At 55.1% G+C, this 18,653-nt stretch overlaps 1 protein-coding gene across 3 annotated transcripts; it reads right to left on the bottom strand.

Moving 5' to 3' along the window:
• Positions 1 to 276: 276 nt before the first annotated feature.
• On the bottom strand, positions 277 to 10,281 carry ELAVL3 (ELAV like RNA binding protein 3). Of its 3 annotated transcripts, XM_088838391.1 has the most exons (8): positions 10,255 to 10,281; positions 8,492 to 8,711; positions 8,005 to 8,108; positions 4,412 to 4,565; positions 4,033 to 4,258; positions 3,159 to 3,197; positions 2,090 to 2,092; positions 277 to 1,130 (listed from the first exon to the last, which is right to left on the bottom strand). In XM_088838391.1, exons 1-8 carry the CDS (start codon positions 10,279 to 10,281, stop codon positions 800 to 802), a joined length of 1,104 nt encoding a protein of 367 aa, XP_088694517.1. In that variant the 3' UTR covers positions 277 to 799. The 3 variants fall into 3 exon arrangements, with proteins under 3 accessions (XP_088694517.1, XP_088694516.1, XP_088694518.1); XM_088838390.1 differs by lacking the exon at positions 2,090 to 2,092; XM_088838392.1 differs by lacking the exons at positions 2,090 to 2,092; positions 3,159 to 3,197.
• Between the last annotated feature and the right edge of the window lie 8,372 nt (positions 10,282 to 18,653).

Raw genomic sequence — 18,653 nt, 5'->3', positions numbered from 1 at the left:
GGGGGGTGTGTACATGTGCCTGCCCCTGTGTACCTTTGCGTGGCTGTGTTTCTCTGTGTGGCCCCATGGACCCTCAGCTCCTAAGCCCTGCTCCCTGTCCTGCCCCAGTTGGTAAACATAACCTGCCAAAATATTTTTTTTGTCTTTTTTTGTGTTTTTTTTTTTCAAGTTCAAGAATCCCCAGTAAAAATTCTCCACGAGGTCTTTTTTCCCTTTTTACAAAAATAGAGTTTTTCTTCCCCTCCCACCCCCCCTTTTTTTTTTCATTTTGTCTCTGTTTCCAGCCCCTCCCCCTGCTTCTCACATTCCACACCAAGGGGCTCTGGGCCAGGGCTGACCACACCCCTTTCATGTTTCACTTTTTTGGGGATTTTTAAACCTGATCCCCCACTCTCAGGCTCACCTAGGTAACTGGGGAGGCCTGGGCAAGGGGGCTTGGGAGGGCACCCCCAATGCCCCCCACCCCAAGCCATCCATGGAGGGTGGTTGAGGGGTGGGCTAGGGGCACATCTCTGCTTTCATTTTAGCTGAAAAAAGGAAACGAAAACCTTCACCATGAACGAAACCAAGACGAGAGAGTGAACAGCCCAGCCTAGTGGGGAGGGGCATTAGGATGGGGGAGGGGGCCCCCCAGGCACCCCCCATTCCCTGCAGACCCTCCCACCAAGTGCTCACCCTGTGGCTTCTGCAGGGACGCAGGGCCCTCGTGCCGTCCGTGGTCTGCCTGCGCTCTCTCGGGCCCCCTGTCTCTCTCTCTCTGTCTCTGCTGCCCGGGGAGGGTGGGGAGGGCGGCGGCGCCTCAGGCCTTGTGCTGTTTGCTGGTCTTGAAGGACACCTGCAGCACGCGCTCGCCCAGGCGGTAACCATTGAGGCTGGCGATGGCCATGGCCGCCTCGTCGTAGTTGGTCATGGTGACGAAGCCGAAGCCCTTGCACTTGTTGGTGGTGAAGTCACGGATGACCTTGACGTTGGTGACCGCCCCGAAGGGCCCAAACAGCTGCCACAGAACGCTCTCGTCCGCTTCCGGAGACAGGTTGTACACGAAGATGCACCAGCCGGCGCCCGCTGCACCCCCCGACAGGCCCACGCCTGCAAGGCCGCTCATGCCATCGATGGCGATGGGTGAGAACCTGGCGATGAGCGACAGGGGACTACTTTGGGGGTCACGCGGGCTCTGCCCTGACCCCCGGCATGCCCCCTGACCCCTCTTGACCTCTGACTGTGCAGTGACCTCGGACTGTGTGACCCCTGCATTGGCCCTGTGACCTCCATCTGAGACCCCATCCACCTTAAACCTCACACTCTGAGCCACTCTGAGACAACAGCCCCCCATCTCCACCCTGACCTGAAGCCCTGTCCTGACCTCTGACCCTCTCTGAACGTTAGGTCCTCACCCATGATCCTTCCCTGAGCCCCAACCCACCTCCTGAGCCCATGATCTTGGACCCCACCTGGTCCTCAGCCCTGTTGATCCCTGACCCCTTCCCCTTGCCTGGCTACCACCCTCTCCTTGGCATTTTTTCCCACCCAATTCCTTTCCTCACCACCAACTCAGATACCACCCTGACCTCATCCTTGGCAATGCCATCCTGCCAGGAGGAGGCCCACCTGGAAGGGCAGTGCTGGAACCAGGGTGTGAGTGTGGCCTTTAAGCATCCCCTGCTGGTTATTCAGGTCTCAGCTCAGATGTCACCTCCTGGGGTGGCTTCCTTTGACTCATACAGTGGTCACCTCCTCCCTCTGGCCCTGTTCAGCCTTTTCCTACTTACATACATACATATGTCGGCTTCCAAGGTGGTGCTAGTGGTAAAGAACCCACCTGCCAATGCAGGGGACATAAGAAACCTGGGTTCAATCCCTGGGTCGGGAAGATCCCCTAGAGGAGGGCATGGCAACCCACTCCAGTATTCTTATCTGGAGACTCCCATGGACAGAGAAGCCTGGTAGGCTACAGGCCATGGGGTCACTAAGAGTCAGACACAACTGAAGTGACTTAGCAGGCACACATGTACGTATGTATATTTTTTGGGTTTTTTTTGGCTGCACCTCGAGGCATGCAGGATTTTAGTTCCCTGACCAGGGACTGAACCTGCTCCCTCTGCAGTGGAAGCTCAGAGTCTTAACCACTGGATCACCAGGGAAGTCCCCAGGCCTTTTCCTATTTAAATCGGATATTTATTCTCAGCTCCATCTTCCCTGCAAGATTCTGTTCCCTTAGCGCCCAGGCCCAGAACAGCTCCCAGCACCAGTCGGCCCTCGGGAGAGGTGTGTGGAGTCAAAGAACAGAGGAAGGGGCAGAACTGACTTTACCACGTTCCACGCTGGCTCTCTGCCTTCCTGAGGCTCCTGTACACCTCAGGACCCAGGAAACCAAGGGCCTTAGCTGTTTATATGATTGCTGGGCTCTCTCTCCTTCTGGACTTTGCAAAGCCATCTCTGCTGCCAGGAACCCTGATTCTCTTCTGGCCCTGAGTGATGTCTCCATTGGATGTCCATCAACTTGTCTCTTACCCTCTTCACCTCCCAGATCACTGTTCATCTGTCTCCTTCCCCAAAGGAGTGAAATAAGTAATAATATTAACAACAGCTCAATTATCATAAGAGCTGCTGCCTTTTACCGAGCGAGCCTGCACCGTGTGCCAAGCATCAAACTCAGTGTCATTCCATTTCTACCAGGGCCACCAGGGCCAAGTCTGACTGGGCCACGCTGGGTCCCCAGCCCCAAGCCATGCTCCTGGCACTCAGCATGTGCTCAGTAGCTCTTGATGCTATAGACACAACCTTCAGAGGATCAGGGATGTGTACAGTATAGCAGGGGCCTCAAGGTTCCCTGCCAGCTAAGAGGCAGAAAGGGGGCATCCTGTGACCCTCAGCAAAGATGACCAACAGTGGCCAGTGGGGGCACAGCTGTGACCCGGGCAACCCTGCCTGCCTTTCAGTGGAATGGAGAAGGTCACAGATAGGCCCTCCGGGTCCAAATTTCACAGTAGCCCTTTCTAGGCATTTAGCAGACTCAATATCCCCCAGATCTCTTGATGGTCACACTATGCCCATACATGGGCAGTCCTGGGGGTGAGGTGGGGGAAGGTTCCATCAGGGCAAAGGTCCCAGGAGGGAATACTGAGGGGCTGGGGGCAGTGGGGCAGGGGCACTCTTACCTCTTGACTCCATAGGCCATGTTGAGCAAATTGTCCAGCCTGCGGAGGCAGAAGGGGTGGTTACTGGTGGCTTCTGGGCACAACCCCTGGCTGTGACACTGGGCAGCCGGCCTGCCTTCCCCTTCCCCGCCCCCACCCAGCAGTCCAGCAGTGCCGCCGGCCCTGCCCCCACCCGCCTGCTCCCCGCCCGGCTGGACACCGCCTGGCACGGAACCGTGGTCACTCACTCGGGCATCGCCTCTTGCTGTCCTGCTGCTACCCACTCTTCACTGGCATCCTCGCCCTCCCACACCGGACACCCAATCTTGCTCTCCCGTGCCCCCTCCCACCTGCCCCCAACTCCAGCTCTTGGGTCCCTAGGAGGGAAGTTTCAAGTCTCTTCTCCAAAGTACCTGGGTCAGGCAAGTGACACGGCCTCTCTGAGCCTCAGGGTCCCTGGGACCCTCTGTCCCTCAAGGGACAAGATGGGCTCTGATCTTATGGCATCACTGAGCAGAAAAAGTAGGGGTGCCCTGCCCCCCAGGGAGCACTCTGTGGCCTGCACCTGTGGAACCAGCAGCTGGAGCCACATGCCTAAGGGAGGGGGTAACTGGGGCTGACCCGATCAGGTGGTTCTAGAACTCTTGACACCAATAATAATACACATAGTGGCCTGTGCACATTGAGTGCCTGCTGTGTACAAGGGCCTGGCCTCAACACATGACAGCCCCCCATATTTCCTCTTTTCTGTCCTCAGCAGCCCCAGAGTGTGGGCACCGTCCTGGTGTCTCTCCACTGTGCAGGAACGGGGTTCAAGGAGGGCACCTGCAAGCCTAGGGCATCCGGTTCTGGGGGTCTGGGGTATCTAGGGGGCAGGGAGCGGCAGGGGGCTCACCGGAAGCGCTGTGTCTGATGGTGCAGGGGGCCTGCGTAGCGCCGGGCGGAGGATTGGTAGAGGTGGGTGAGCAGGGCTTGGCCCGTCTTCTGACTCGGGTTGTTGGCAAACTTGACCGTGATGGGCTCCGCCGCACCCAGCGGCTTCTGCCCGTTCAGTCCTTTGATGGCCTCCTCGGCTTCGATCCTCTTGTCAAAGCGGATGAACCCCACACCCCGAGAGACACCTGCAGTGGGGCGCGAGGGCTTCATGGGGGCCCGCCCCCTCCTGTGTGACCCCCACCCCCCTCCTCGCTGCTATTTGCTTCTCCACTCTGGTCCCATCTGGGTGTCTCTGACCTGCGAGCCCCCGCCAGGTGAGCCCTCCCAGGCAGCCTGACCTGTGACCTGGTCCACCAGGATGCGAGAAGTGATGATGCGGCCGTACTGGGAGAAGAGCTGCTCCATCTCTTTCTGGCTCATGGTCTTGGGGAGCCCGCTGACATATAGGTTTGCATCTCGGATAGAGGCAGAGCTGGGTCTGGCATAGGATACCTGGGGGAGGGGGTCAGGCAGACAGGGCTGAGGGCAAGACCCATTTTACAGATGAGGAAAGTGAGGCAACACCCAAACTGCCGCTGCATGACAGACATCCCTCATCCGTTTGTTCAACAAATACCGTGAGTAGTCAGTCACCATGGCAGTGGGCGGGAGTCAGCCGGGGCGTGGTGAGAGGGGATGTGGCTGTGACCAAGATAATGAACGTGGCTCGGCCTGTGTAGAGCGATGACAAATACCTGTGCCTCTGGGGTCACGTGTCTCCCTGGGGACCTTGGACACCTTCGCGTCTCTAGCTCATGCTCTCAGGCTGGACATTCCGCCAACATCGACACATCTGACTTCTTTGGAAAGTGAACCTGGGGTGCTGGCTGGTCTCTTCCCTACTACACTGGGCACACTCAGGGTCACTCAGATCTCTAGCTCACAGCTCAGTCCTGACAGCTCCAGAATGTCTGAGCTAGCACTGGGACTGGCCCCTGAACTGCACACCTGCGTGATACCTGCCTCCAGGTGTCCTGTGAGGAGGCTTCATGGTGGGGGAGTCACACTCAGCAACCCCAAATTGCCTTCACTCAGAAATGACAGTTCTGTCGTTCCAGGGGCCAGGTCCCCAGCCTCAGGGTGTCCTTGACGTGTCTACCACACGCACGTCTAAACACCATCATCCTATCGGCTCCACCCTCCTCCTTATCCAGAATCCACATACTTCTCCCCATTTTCCTCCCGTTCCTCTCCCAGACCAGTGTAGCAGGCTCCGCCCCGGTTCCCTGCTCCTCTCCACCATCCCCCACAGGCTGTTCCTCCCACAGCAGCCAGGGGGCACCTGTGAGCATCCGAACCAGGTCACACCCCTCTGCTTAGAATCCCCTGTATCTCCCACCTTCCTCAGAGTTCAGGTGCTTCTCACGGCCCACAGGGCCGTGCATGACCTCACCCATCACCACCCCCCATTTCAGCCCACTGTCCCCCTCAGCATCTCTATTCCAGGCACGCAGGCCTCCCTCCATGCTCCCCAAACACTCGGCTTGCTCCACCCTCGGGACCTTTGCGCTTGGTGTTCCCTGTGCTTCCAACTCTCTTCCTCGCCTTTCTTCTCCTCCATGCGTCATGTGAAATATCCTCCCTGTCCCTTCCCATCCGCATTTGGTCCTCCACCCTTAGCCCTGTTCCTCTCTCAAAGCCCTTCTCTCAGTTATGAAATAGACACATTTCCCTGTGACCCTTCGATTCATTAATTGTGGTCCAGCCCAACAATGAAACTCTCTGCAACTGTTTGAAAAATGGTGGACGTGTATATTTATTTCCCCGAAACAGTGGTGAGTATTGTAAAGTGGGGGGAAGAAAAGTCCATTTACAGAGCAGCGACTATTGTGTGACCCCATCTCATTGTGTGTTTATCAATGTCCTGGAAACATGGTCTAGAGGGCCCACCCCCAAACGCTAACAGGGTGAGCTAGAGCTATCGGGGGCGGCGGGTGGGAGGATAAGCTCCTTCCTCCCTTACTTCTGCTGACGTCCATCTTTCTGTTTCTTCTGAATTAACCTCTGGGTAGAGAAGGTCATTGTCAAGGATCCAGCTTTTGTTTAGGGAGGTGAGTTGCAAGGGCATATTACTTCACTAGAAGTCACTAATTAAAAAATGAACAAAATGAATAAATTGGGCCAAGGATATATGGCTTCTGGGGTGGGGGCAGGGGGATTCTAACTGATGCGACTGTGTGCACCTGGGGTCCTCCAGAAAACTAAAAGACAAACACCACAGCTGCTATTATTTCTGTAATAACAATGAAAACTCATGGCAATGTATTTGATGGCTTCCACTCTTCTCCACCCTAGGGGCTGTGCCTTTTTTAGGGATGACGACTTGTTGATGGATTGGAGCTGGGGGACAAGGGAAGGGACCCTGAGCTCCTGGGTGGGTTTTGGGGTCAGGGGTCATCCAAGGCAGAGTTGGCATTCAGGGTCCTTTCCCATCCTTCCATGACGCGGGCTGACCCAGGTCCTTCACCTGGGTATTGGGTTCTCCTACACCCCTTGACCAGGATAGGGTTTGGCACACAATGGATGGCTGGAAATATTTGGGGCACAACCTGCTGGAACACCCAGTTAGGACCAGCCAAACATCACAGCCACCCAGGCACACACACACACAGAGCCACACTGGGATACCCACTGCACAGCTCCGGTGACGACACCACCAGGAGGGTGACACGAGGTCATTGCCACATTCATGGAACTCCAGCGTAATTACAGTAAGAATCACAGAACCAACCACACGCCTGTCACACCACTGCACAAGCCCTCAGTGTCACACACATTCCAGCCTGAATGGGGCACAAGTAGACACACCCACACAATTTCACCATAGCACACAAACACCCTGTCACAGCAAGATACACCCACGCAGCCCCACCAGGTCACAGCCAGAGTTGCAATGTGTCACAAAGCCCCTACCAAAAAAACACCATGTCCTCAGAGACACATAGTAATACAACCTGAGTCTATAACAGCTACTTACATAGCCACGGGGTCCCACAAACACCATGTCTTACAGCCTAGGGGGCCATACACTACACACACATGCCACATCATCTGCAAACAGTAGCCCTCTGGGTCATACAGGTCATCACTAGTGTCCATCCTCACAACCTGGGGGCTTCTGGATCTACTTGGCCACAGAGGGACCCATCAGACCCTTGTCAGCATCCACATCAGGGAGAGGAAGAGATTCCAGCACCTCTGCTTTTATGGCAAACTGGGGGCCAGATGGGCGTCCTCCCCAGCCTACCCTCCCCCAGGATTCAGAAGCAGATTTGTGGGGCGGAGCCCAGACACCCCCAGGCAAACCCAGAGAGGAGGTTTCCATGGTGATTCCCCCCCTTCCCAGGGAACCTGGGCTCGCAGGGTCCCAGCTGCAGCTGCTGAGAGGGGAGGTCATCGGGGGGAGGGGCATTGCACAAAGGTGGGGGAAGGGCCCACCCTAATCCCACCCTCCCAGACCCTAGTTAGGCTCCAGATGGCAGATGGGCCCCCCTCTCCCCCATTTCCATGACAAAGGCAGGGAGGGGGCTGCACACCAGACCCTGGTCACTCCTACAGCTGAGGGGGTGGGTACCTCCAGGGCCTGGCTGACTCCTTGAGTTGCCAGAGAATGTGGGGTTGATCATCTCCCCATCAACAGGTGAGGAAACTGAGATTCAGAGAGGCAGAGTCATTGGCTCTGGGGCCCCAGCCAGAAAGCCTTTGGGGAATGATTTGAACCCCTTAGGGGATGAGCCATGGGAGAGGATGGGTGGCCGTAGGGGGAATGGACATGCGGGGAGGGTATGGCCGAGGGGGTTGGGTGGCAGTGGAAGGGTCAGTTCAGGTGGGTGGTAATAAAGAGGAAATGGGCACAGCCAAGATGGGGAGGCAGAGGAACAAGGGCGCTGACCTTGATGGTCTTCGTCTGCAGTTTGAGGCCGTTGAGGGTGTTGATGGCTTTGTCTGCATCGTTGGGGTCAGAGTAGTTCACAAACCCGTAGCCGAGGCTCTGCCCTGCAGGCAGGACCAGGATGATGACCTGCCAGGGTCCTCCCAGACCCAGGCCTGAGAGGCTGACCACCCCCATCACGGTTATGAGAACCAGGACTCCACCCTTATTTATTCCCCCAGTGTACCACCCTATCCCCAGGACACCTCAGACCCCTCCAGCATCCCACCTAGGGTTGCACCTGTCCCCCCATCACACCTTACACTCCACCAAGGTCCCACCTGCTCCTACCTGGGCTCACACCTGGCTCCCCAGCATACCTCAGACCCCATGAGGGTCCTACCTGCTCTCATCACCTCCCACCTGGGGTCACCTCTGGCTCCACACCACACATGTACTTCTGAGGCTACCATCTCCGTCCCCTACCCCTACCCGCCAGAAGCCACACCTGTGATCTTGTCCCGAACCAACTTGCAGGACTCGATGTCACCAATGCTGCCGAAGAGACTCTTGAACTCATCCTGGGTCATATTCTGGGGCAAGTAGTTGACAATGAGGTTTGTCTTGCTGTCATCAGTGGCTCCGTTTGTACCAAGGAGTGGCCCGTTGGGCAGGGCCGGGCCGGCCGGGCCCCCTGCCACTTGAGACTCCATGGCGCCGAGTATCTGCTGGAGACAACAGGCCACACCCACTCATGGCCCAGTCCCCACACCAGGGTCTGTGGTGACATAAGCTTGAACATTCAGAGGGGATAAGGTATTATTCGTACAGCCCCTCCCACTCGAGCACTGGGCAAAGCATTTTATGTGTGATTTTACCTGGAAAAAGTCCATATATAAATGCCATATATGCCCTTTTGCATGTATGCTTGCCTATTTGTCTAAAACCAATCTACATTTTTAGAATAATGAAATGAATACTTTTGTATTCAGATTTAAAACTGCAACCTTTTTAATTAGCTATGAAACCCTCATTATCCCATTCCTGACCTTGTACTTTGCTCTTCCCACCAAAGGCAAGTCCTATCCAAATATGTTAATATTTCTTTTGCTTTATGCATAATTTTCCCACTAGGCATTTACACCCCCCACCTGTTTTTCCATTGAGCCATTTTGGATATTTTATGTATAACATATTAACATCTGCAAATAATGATACTTTTCTTTATCGCCAATCTATACCTTTTATTTACTTTTCTTGTCTTATTGCAGGGGCTACCTTGTGATAGTGGCTTTTTTATTCTTGAAATATTAAAGGAAATGCTTTAAATATTTCACAGCTAAATATGATCTTTACTAGAGGTTTTTTGGTAGATGACCTTTATCAAGTTAAGAATGTTTAATCTTATTCCTAGTATCCTAAAAAGATTTTTTTTTTAAGGAATGGATATTGAATTTTATTGACTATCTTTTTCTACATCTATTGAAATGATTTTTTTGCTTTACTGTATTACTATCATGAATTGCATTAATTGATTTTCTAATATTAAGTCAACTTTCCTAAGCTAAACTAGGTCATGTTGAGGTTTGTTTATATACATTGTTTGATTTGATTTGCCACATTTTTTGATGGTTCTTTGTTTGGGATTTTTAACCTCTATGTTCAAGAACGGGCTTCTCTGGTGGCTCAGATGGTAAAGAATCTGCCTGCAATGCAGGAAACCCTGGTTCAACTCCTGGGTTGGGAAGATCCCCTGGAGAAGGGGATCTTTTACCTGGAAACAGTCCATATATAAGGAAGACTCTACCAAATAGACTGGTAGAGTCTTCCTTATATATGGTTTCTAGACCAAATCTATTTGGTTTCTAGGTGAGGGCAACCTATTCACCAACTGTGCCATAGGAGAAGACCTAAAGAAATGCTGGCTACTTTCCCTTCTCAAGCCCATGACAGACAATGCCAACCAATCCTAGCATGTGGGTAGAATACTACCCACTGCAGTATTCTTCCTGGAGAATCCCATGGACAGAGGAACCTGGCGGGCTACAGTCCATGGGGTCACAAGGAGCCGGACACTATGTTTTTTGATCCATGCAACAGCTCAGTAGAAGTTAATTATGCTATGACAAGGAATATGAGGTTGAGAGATGTTAAGGAACTTATTGAAGTCACACAGCGTATCAGGGGTGGCATTTGGAATGCAAATGCAGACCTGTCTACCCCTGAAGACCACTCTCAACCATTCTCTATGACAGTCAATCAGTCAGGTACCAGTTCTAGCTCCTTGTTTTGTGTCATTGGATATACTCCTTATTCTCTTGGGGGTCTCTGACTCACTTTGCATAAAATTCAAAAAATTAGCCATGGCTATCTTAAGAGTCATGGAGAGAAGAATTTTAAAGCCACATCTGGGCTCAGAAGGAAACAGTGCTGGGATTGGATGGTATTGTCTGTCATGGGCATGAGAAAGGAAAGTAGCCAGCATTTCCTTAGGTTTTCTCCTATGGCACAGCTGGTGAATAGGTTGCCCTCACCTAGAAACCCGAATAGATTGGTAGAGTTTTCCTAGAGGAATGAATTAAGGATTTAAAACCACATTCAGTTTCAGAAGGAAAGACCATTGTGTGATTGATTAGCAATGCCTATTGTGGTGATAGAATTAGAAAGAGCCAGCAGGTTCACATCATCTCAGTCATCCCTGCCCCCAAATATAATACCATAGTTGTCCCCAGATTTTGGGAATACTGTGTGCTAGGCTCAGAGCAAGGCCCTCTACAGGCATTTTTATTTTTTTCTTATTCACAACTCTAAAAAGAAGAGGGTTTTATTTCCTCAGCTTCAGAAATACTGTTTAGGTGTTAAGTCTTATCTGGCTCTTTCGAACCCCATGGACTGTAGCCTACCAGGCTCCTCCATTCATGAGATTTCCCAGGAAAGAAAACTGGAGTGAGTTGCCATTTCCTTTTCCAGGGGATCTTCCTGGCTCGCGGATTGAACCTGTGTCTCCTGCATTGGCAGGCAGGTTCTTTACCACTGAGCCACCTGGGAAGCCTGCTTAAGAGCTGCTACAGAAAAAATAAATAAATAAAAAAGAGAGAGAGAGATACTGTGGACTAAATGGGCTTTCCAGAGGTCACTAGTGGTAAAGAACCTGCCTGCCAATGCAGAAGACTAAGAGATGGTAGTTTGACCCCTGGGTTGGGAAGATCCCCTGGAGGAGGGCATGGTAACCCACTCCAGTATTCTTGCCTGGAAAATCCCTGACGGGTTATGGTCCATAGAGTTGCAAAGGGTTGGACATGAATGAAGCGACTTAGTATGCATGCATATGAACTGAATACTTGTGCCCCTCCAAATTCATATGTTGAAACCCATACCCCCAATGAGATCGTATTTGGAGGTGGGGCATTTGGGAGGTAATTAGGTCATGAGGATGGAGCCTTATAAAAAGGGACAGATGATCTCTCTCCATCATATGAAGACAGTGATAATATAACCATCTGCAAACCAGGAAGCTGGCCCTCACCACAAAACCAAATCAGCCCACACCTTGATCTTGGACTTCTCAGCCTCCAGAACTATAAGAAATAAATGTCTGTTGTTTAAGCCACCCAGTTAATGGTATTTTAGTCAGCCTGAGCTGACTAAGACAACAGATGAGGAGAGTGAGGTTCAAAGTTGTTTAAAAAATTACCAAGATCATGCAGTCCCTAAATGGTGAAACAGGGATTGGCATATGAGCTTTAATGATTAGAAGTCTGTAGTTCTGACTCCTACTGCCAACGAAGCCTATTGCTGACTCTCACATTTTCCAGCTGTGTCCTTCGGTATGCTGTTTCATACTTCTGGACCTCTGCTCCATTTTGCTGAAAACTCCAACGAATTACCAGTATAGTGACCAGAGAACAATCTAAAGCTGATCATGGGTGCAGCTGGAAAGCATTCTGGGATCAGTTGGCTATGTCTGCCGTATACTCGGTCATGGGAAGTGGAAACAGGCTTGTCCTGTCCACCAGTCCTGCTATTAACAATCATCCCGTTCCATTGACACCTCCCGTGTCAGGTACCTGGGAAAGAACTCAGAGACACTGCATGATATAAATGGAGAACTTGATTTCAAACCTGGATGTGTTGGACTTCAGAGCTGTTTTTAATGACTGGCCAGCACACTGGGGGCAGCTCTGCCACCATATGGCTGTATGTCCCCAGGGACAATCTTAGCTCTTCTTTGGGCTGCTGCTTCCTTGTCATTTATTCTTATTTAAAGGATGGCTCAGGGGGTCAACTCCCCTGCAGCTCCAATTGGCTGGGAGTGGCTGTCTGGGAGATCTGCCTGGAGAATTATTCTTTGATTTTATTTTTTTCCATTTTTGGCTGCATCATGAAGCTTATGGAATGTTAGTTCCCCGATGGGGGATTAAACCTGGGCCCTCGGCAGAGAGAGCATGGAATCCTAACCTCCGGACCACTGGGGAATTCCCTGGAGGATTATTCTGAAGCCACATCCAGGCTCACCAGGAACACAGACTGGGTTGATTAGCAATGTCTGCCGCAGGCTCCTGAAAGAAAGCAATAACGTACACTCCACACATCAGCATCCTGGTCTTAAAACAACACTTTACTAATAACATAGCCATGAGTTGAGGGCCTGCTATGTGCCAGACAAAATTCTCTATGTGAAAATTCCCAGGCAGTTCTCCCAACATTGAATGTTATGGGGCTCTTTTCATCGTTTAACGGATGACAGATGAGAAAGCTGAATCTCACTGAAGGAGAAAGGATTGAAACAAGGTTGGGTAGCATGCAAAAAGTGGACCAAGAATTCAAATCCAGGGTTTAGACTCCAGAACCCACTTTCTTAGAGAAACGGCCAATAATAAAGATAATAATAACAAAGCAAAGCCGAGCACCCACTCAACACCAAGCCCTATGTTTAAACCTACTCTGTTGGCTGAGTCTACTCATTCAACTCAACAAGTTATTTACTAGCTGCCACCAAGCTGCTGCTTCCACCCTCCTCACTGTGTGTCCTTTGACACTCATGCTGCCTCCCTGGGCCTTTGTCCGACCACTAAAAATATGCCACAGAGGTCCCCCATGTATGGAGAGCTGGAGTCTGAATTTATGTCTGGGTTCAGCAAGCTATTATTCTATAATCAGTTGATGATGTCTATGGAAGCCCCCAAAAGCAGGACATAGTACGCAAGGCACATCAGATTCCAGCTTTGGAAGCCCTACTATGTGCACTGAACATGTATAATTTTCATTGTTTTTCCACAATCATGCTGAAAGCTGGAGATCATCTCCATTTCTCAAATGGAGAAATTTAGGGTGGAAGGAACCTGTGACTTGCCCAGGATGACAAGGAAGTGTCAGGGATGGTTTTCGGGTTTGATTCCTTGATCTGATGATCCTAGAACCTATAAGGTTACTGGTTCGCCACTTCCTTGAACGTTATTCTCAACTTGCATGGGGTTAAGATGAGATTATGGGGTTCCCACTAGGGATCTTGAAGCCCAGCCTGCTAATCTCAACCTCCCCCCACCCCATCTCCCTCACATCTGTGCCAGAGCTTAAAAGGATCAGTGTCGCATTTCCTCTGAGGCTGAGCCGGCTGAGCTGCTAATGGGGATCGGATTGGTGGAGGCCACACCCTCTCAGGCTTCAGCCCACAGCAAATGCATGGCCCAGGATGACACAGGGATCAGAGACCTTCGAGGGCTGAGGGCTGTCCCAGGACAGGGATGGAGAGGTGAAGTCAGAGGGGAGGAAGGCAGATTAAAGATGAAGCAAGTGAGAAACACCCACCACCCTCCTGCCCACACTCTCTCTGGCTCTTCCTCTGAGTCTTTCCCTCTTTCTGCTACACTTTTCCTGTTTCTCTTCTCCTCTGTCCGAGTCTCTCCCCTCTGTCCTTCTTTCCCCTCTGAACCCTTCTCTGTCTCCCCTTCCCTCTCTCTCTTCCCCTAACTCTTTTGTACCATCATACAAACATCTGACATATGGAGTTTTGCAGTGAACACACCTGAGATCATTTTGCTGTGTCAGACCCCCTTGGCCTCCAGCTGTGCCCCTGGTCCTAGTCACAGTGACAGATGCTTGGGCACCCACGACAATGGGGTATTGAGTGGCCATGCCTGGTAAGGCTGGACCACCACGTGGTGCTAAGTGAGCCTCCTACTTCTGGGTCCTTCTCCCTTCATGCAGGGCCATCACTGTCTCAACTCATCCTCTGACTTCCTCCCAGCCTGTCTCAGTGGTGGGTCTCTGCCTGAGTACTCTCCATCAGAGTGACCAGGACTCCAAGGACTCCAAGGCCCTTGTGTGACCTCTGACCACACGCTCTCCCCTTTGTGCATCAGCTTCCCTTTTTCAAATGGGGACAGAGATCAGAGCAATGTATGCTGGGCTGTTCTGGGGGTGCTGAGGGTCCTCAGGAGGCCTCACTCGCCTTCCTAGACCTGAGTGAGGAGCGTGAGACAGCGAGGGAAAGGAGCTGGCCTGAGATCACACAGCAGAAAAGGGTGGCCTCTCTCAGGCCTCCTTTCTCAGAGCCAGGTGGGTGGGTCTCAAGGTCTGGAAGGGGAGAGGCCCAGGTATGGAGGGAGTGCTGAACATCCCCCCACCCATTATGCTCGCTACTACTCGAAAAAGAGGTCCGGAAAGAGATACAGGGTACAGAGACACACACGCAGAGACCTGAGAGACAGAAAGAGCGAAAGAAGGAGGCCCGGGCGCTGGGACCAGACAAAGGACGCTCGGCGGCGCGGGGAGCAGAGTCGCGCGGCGGGGGCGGGGGTGGAGCCGGGGTGGGGCTAAAATTGGCCAGCCCCGCCCCCGGGATACGCCCGGGCTGCCGAGTGGAGTGGAAATCCGAGGGCTCGGGCGAGGCCGGGCCCCTGGGGCCCCGGGGGCGGGGTCTAGATGGGCGGGGCAGGGGCGTGGTAAGAAAGGGCGTGGCCGGGCGTGGCTGGGCGCTCGGGAGCTGACCAGCTCGGCGACTGCTGAAAGCACCGGCGCTGGGCGACGGGCTCCGGCGGGCGGGCCGGCGGGCGCGTTCAAGGTCACCCCGCGGCCCTGAGCTCTGGCAGGGTGGGGCGCCTTGACCTGGCCTAGGGGGTCTGCCTGAGCCCCTTTCCCCATCCTATGGAGGCGGGGGCTCAGGAGCGGCGGAGCACTAACCCCCTCGCGGGCACTTCTCTCCCCTCCCCCTCCCCGCAGCCTGAAGCGCCCGCGCGAGGCTACGGCCCGCGAAGAAGCGCCGAGAAACAAAGGGACGCGGCGGCGGTGGCGGCGGGCCCGCGGGGCCTCCGGGCGCGCCCCCTCCTCTCCCCTCCCCGCTTGCCGCAAGGTCGACGGGCTCGAGGACGAGATGCCCGGCTCCCGGGCGCGGTCGAGGCCCAGGGCGCGCGATCCGACGCCACCCCTTCTCTGGGGCTCTCGGGGACCCCTTGCCGCCTGGTCCTGGCCCAGCACCAGTGACTGGGGCCCTGCGTTTGCCTGGGAGGCCTGCTGAGTCCGGGCCTGGATGGAGGAGGCATCCTCCGCCGCCGCGGCCCCTCCCCCATCAGGCCTGCTGAAGGGGGGCATCACGCCCCCAGGACTCCGTAGGATGTCCCCCGAATCGCAGGTCGATTCCCTAAGGCCTCTCAAGCCAAACTCTAAGCGCCCCCAGCACTCTGGGCGCGGCTCTGCCCACACTTAGGCCCCGAGGCTCGGTCCTACCCCCCCACCAGGGCCTAGCTAGGCCTGGTCCTACCCCCCCCCCCCCACAATCTCCTAGGAGCCTGTGCCTAAACCCTCTCCGACTAGGTTCCCTCTCAGCGACAGGGGAATACCTACAGTGACCATTCTTGTGTGCCCGGCGGGCGCGGTCCGTGTTGAGGGCGGCTCCGGGGGTCGTGCACTCTTTGGGGGGCGCTCGATGCTCACGCCGGGGTCCTGCCGGGGCGGCCTCTGGTGCGGCCGCTGCAGAGGTCTCGGTGACGGCAGCGGCTCCCTCGAGGGCCGGGGACGGGCCCGAGCCCGGGTACGCGAGCGCGGATAACCGGGCCCCGGGGTGGCCTGCGGGCAGCAGGGGATGGAAAGAGGGAGCGGGCGCGGGATTGAGAACGCCCCCTGCGCGGCCCCGCGGGGCCCGGGGAGGTTGCGCTTCCCGACAGAGATCTCGGCGCTCTGCCTTTCGCCGCCGCCCCTCGGCCCGGCCGGTCCGGTCCCCGGTGTTCAATCCTCTCCCCTCGCCCGCCCTCCCTCCCTCCCTCCGGCCCGCGCTGCGCGCTCCGCGCTCTGGGCCGCGCCGCCGCCGCCCCCAGCCCTTTATAGCAGCAGCTGCTAGCGCCGGCGTCGCTTATTGGCTGCAGCAACCGAGCCCCGCCTCCTCGCGGCGCCCGACGGCGCGGCAGGTGGAAGCGAGCGCTCTCTGGCCAGGACTTCGCACACACAGAAAGCACACACAACCTGGGGGCTCCAGTTGCCAGATTCGGGCCCTTTTTATCTCACGGATCTTACTTCTTGTGTTGGCGCCCCTTCTTGGGCGGGTTTTCGGCCTGGAAGACAGGAAGCGTTCCTCTCTGTCCAGTACCGAGAGCTGGAGAAGCAGAGAGGGTGAGGAGGTAATGATGACTCGATTGTACTGCCTTCAGAAGGTGCTGTCCACGTAGAAGCCTGTAGAGGGACAAGGAACCAGGACTTCATTGAACAGAAGCCTGGGTCTCCTGGGTCCCTCCCAGATTTGGGGGAAGGTGGGGGTAGCTGAAGACCTTTTCTGCCTGTAGAAAGAACTGGGACCCTGTGGATTTTGAGCAGGGTAGGTTCTCTAGAGTTCAAAGTGGGTGCGGAATGGGCATACCACAGTCAGGGGCCCTGCTCCAAAGGGAGTGAAGAAGTTTGGGGCTCAGGCTTCTAGGTAAACCCCGCTGGTGTCCTACAGACCCGGGAAACCATCAGGCCCTTCTTAGACTCCATAAACTTCGGGTGGAAGGTTTTGCCGTGTAAATGTTCTGGCTTCCGGGGCTCGTGATTGATCCGCTTGTGGAGTCCCACTCCCTCTCTGCTAGGGGGCGGACCCGGCCTTTCTCTCAGGCGATACGGGGTGGCGCAGTCTCCTTTGGAGCGCGAGTGCACGTTTTTGTCGGGGCGGCCGACAGTCTGGGGGAGGTATTCTCTCTAGAGCACTTAGGGGCGCCTTCGAGTGAGGGTTCAGCACCACAGACAGCGGTCCGACGGGCCGGTCCAGGGCGCTGCGGGCGGGGGAGCCCGAATCCCCTAACTTGACAGTGGCAACCTGAATTCTTTCCTCGTCCCTGCACGCCCTTTTAGGTTCCAGACTGTCCGAGAGTGCCATCAAACCCAAGGAGGAAAGCCTAATTTGACCAATCAGGGATGGCCCCCGAGAGGGCCAATTGAGGTAAGATGCCTTCGAGATTGAGCCAATGGAAGTGCGAGCAGCTGAGAGCGCGGCCACGCCGATGGAAAGGGAAGACCAATCGTAATGGCCCGCGCAGTCGGGGCGGTGGCGATGCGGGTCCCGGGCTGGCCCTGTTTGGATTTGCCTGGGCGACCTCGCTGCCGACCCCGATGGCTTGTTTCCCGCCGCATGTTCCGCCTGGCTCCTGTCGGGTCGGAAACTGTGCTCGTGCCGGGAAGGCTACTTCTGGGCGCGCAGACCCGGCTGCAGTTCCCATGGAAACTGCTGGCTCCCGATTGTGCGGGGATAGCGAAGGGGGCTGAGCTTCGCGGGGAGGCTCGCGGGGGCGGCCCCAGCAGCCGGACTCGCTCATCCTCGCCGACTCATCCATCCCCGGCTGGTGTAGCTCCCAGTCCGAAGAATAAAATGAGGCCTAGCTGCGGCCCCGCCCCCACGAACTGGTGAGGAACCGGAGGGGCCAATCTGCGCGTGGCGCCACAGGGCTCCCCCGGGCACGTGCCCCGGCTCGCGGCTGCGGTCCCCGGAGTCACGTGGCTGCGGCCACCAGGGCCCACGCGGCTTGCGCGCCACCTGGCGGCCCCGTGGCCTGGAATCGCTCCCCATCCCTCTCCCTGATGGCCCGCATTGAGGAGGCGGCCGCCTCAGCATCCTCCTCTGGGAAATGGGGCCAAGGCAGCCGCCCTGACGCTGCCAAATCCCTCCCCACCCCCTGCGGTTTCCTGTTCCAGGAACACGCCGAGCCCAGTTCTACCTCGGGGCTTTGGCACTGGCTGTTGCTTCGGCTGGGCATTTGCCTCCTCCGGCTTCCTTCAGGGATGGAACCTTTATCATTCTGGTTAAATGCCACCTCCCTAGAGAGCCCCCCCCCAACGGCCCCCGACCACCAACCTAAACAGTAGCCCCAGAAACTAATTATCATTCTACTTTCTGGGCGGCGCTTGTCCCAGCTGTTGATGTTTAACTTAGGGGTTTACAGAACATCTCCCCAACTGGTCCCTGAGCTCTCCGAGTGAGGAATGACTGTTCTCTCATGGAATTAAGAGTGGGAGTCAGATCCCGAGTCCTGAGAGATGTTCAATAGCTTCCAGGGCCCCAACATCCTTGACCTTGTCAGAGGAGGGAGTGGACAGGCCTGCCAGGCCCAGGTAGCCGAGGCAGAGCGGAGGTTGACAGAAAGGGTGCTGTCCGCTTCCGCCTTGCTCAGGAAAGGACCAGGCTGGAGACGGAGAGGGGCCCGCCCGCC

Source organism: Moschus berezovskii, chromosome 8 (genome assembly GCF_049115385.1).
Source record: "Moschus berezovskii isolate FMDL1 chromosome 8, NW_MosBer_1.0, whole genome shotgun sequence".
NCBI classification, from domain to species: Eukaryota; Metazoa; Chordata; class Mammalia; order Artiodactyla; family Moschidae; genus Moschus; species Moschus berezovskii.
The sequence above is the reverse complement of the archived record's forward strand: the minus strand, read 5'-3'. Positions and strand labels throughout refer to the sequence as shown.

Bases quoted from the DNA above. Each gene is read 5' to 3' on its own strand.
- ELAVL3 (XM_088838391.1), bottom strand. From the start codon at position 10,281: ATGACACAAAACAAGGAGCTAGAACTG. The intron at 8,712-10,254 runs GTACCTGACTGA...TGTTGTCTCCAG, and splicing joins AAAACAAGGAGCTAGAACTG to CAGATACTCGGCGCCATGGA. The intron at 4,259-4,411 runs GTCAGGCTGCCT...GCCCCACTGCAG, and splicing joins CCTGGTGGACCAGGTCACAG to GTGTCTCTCGGGGTGTGGGG.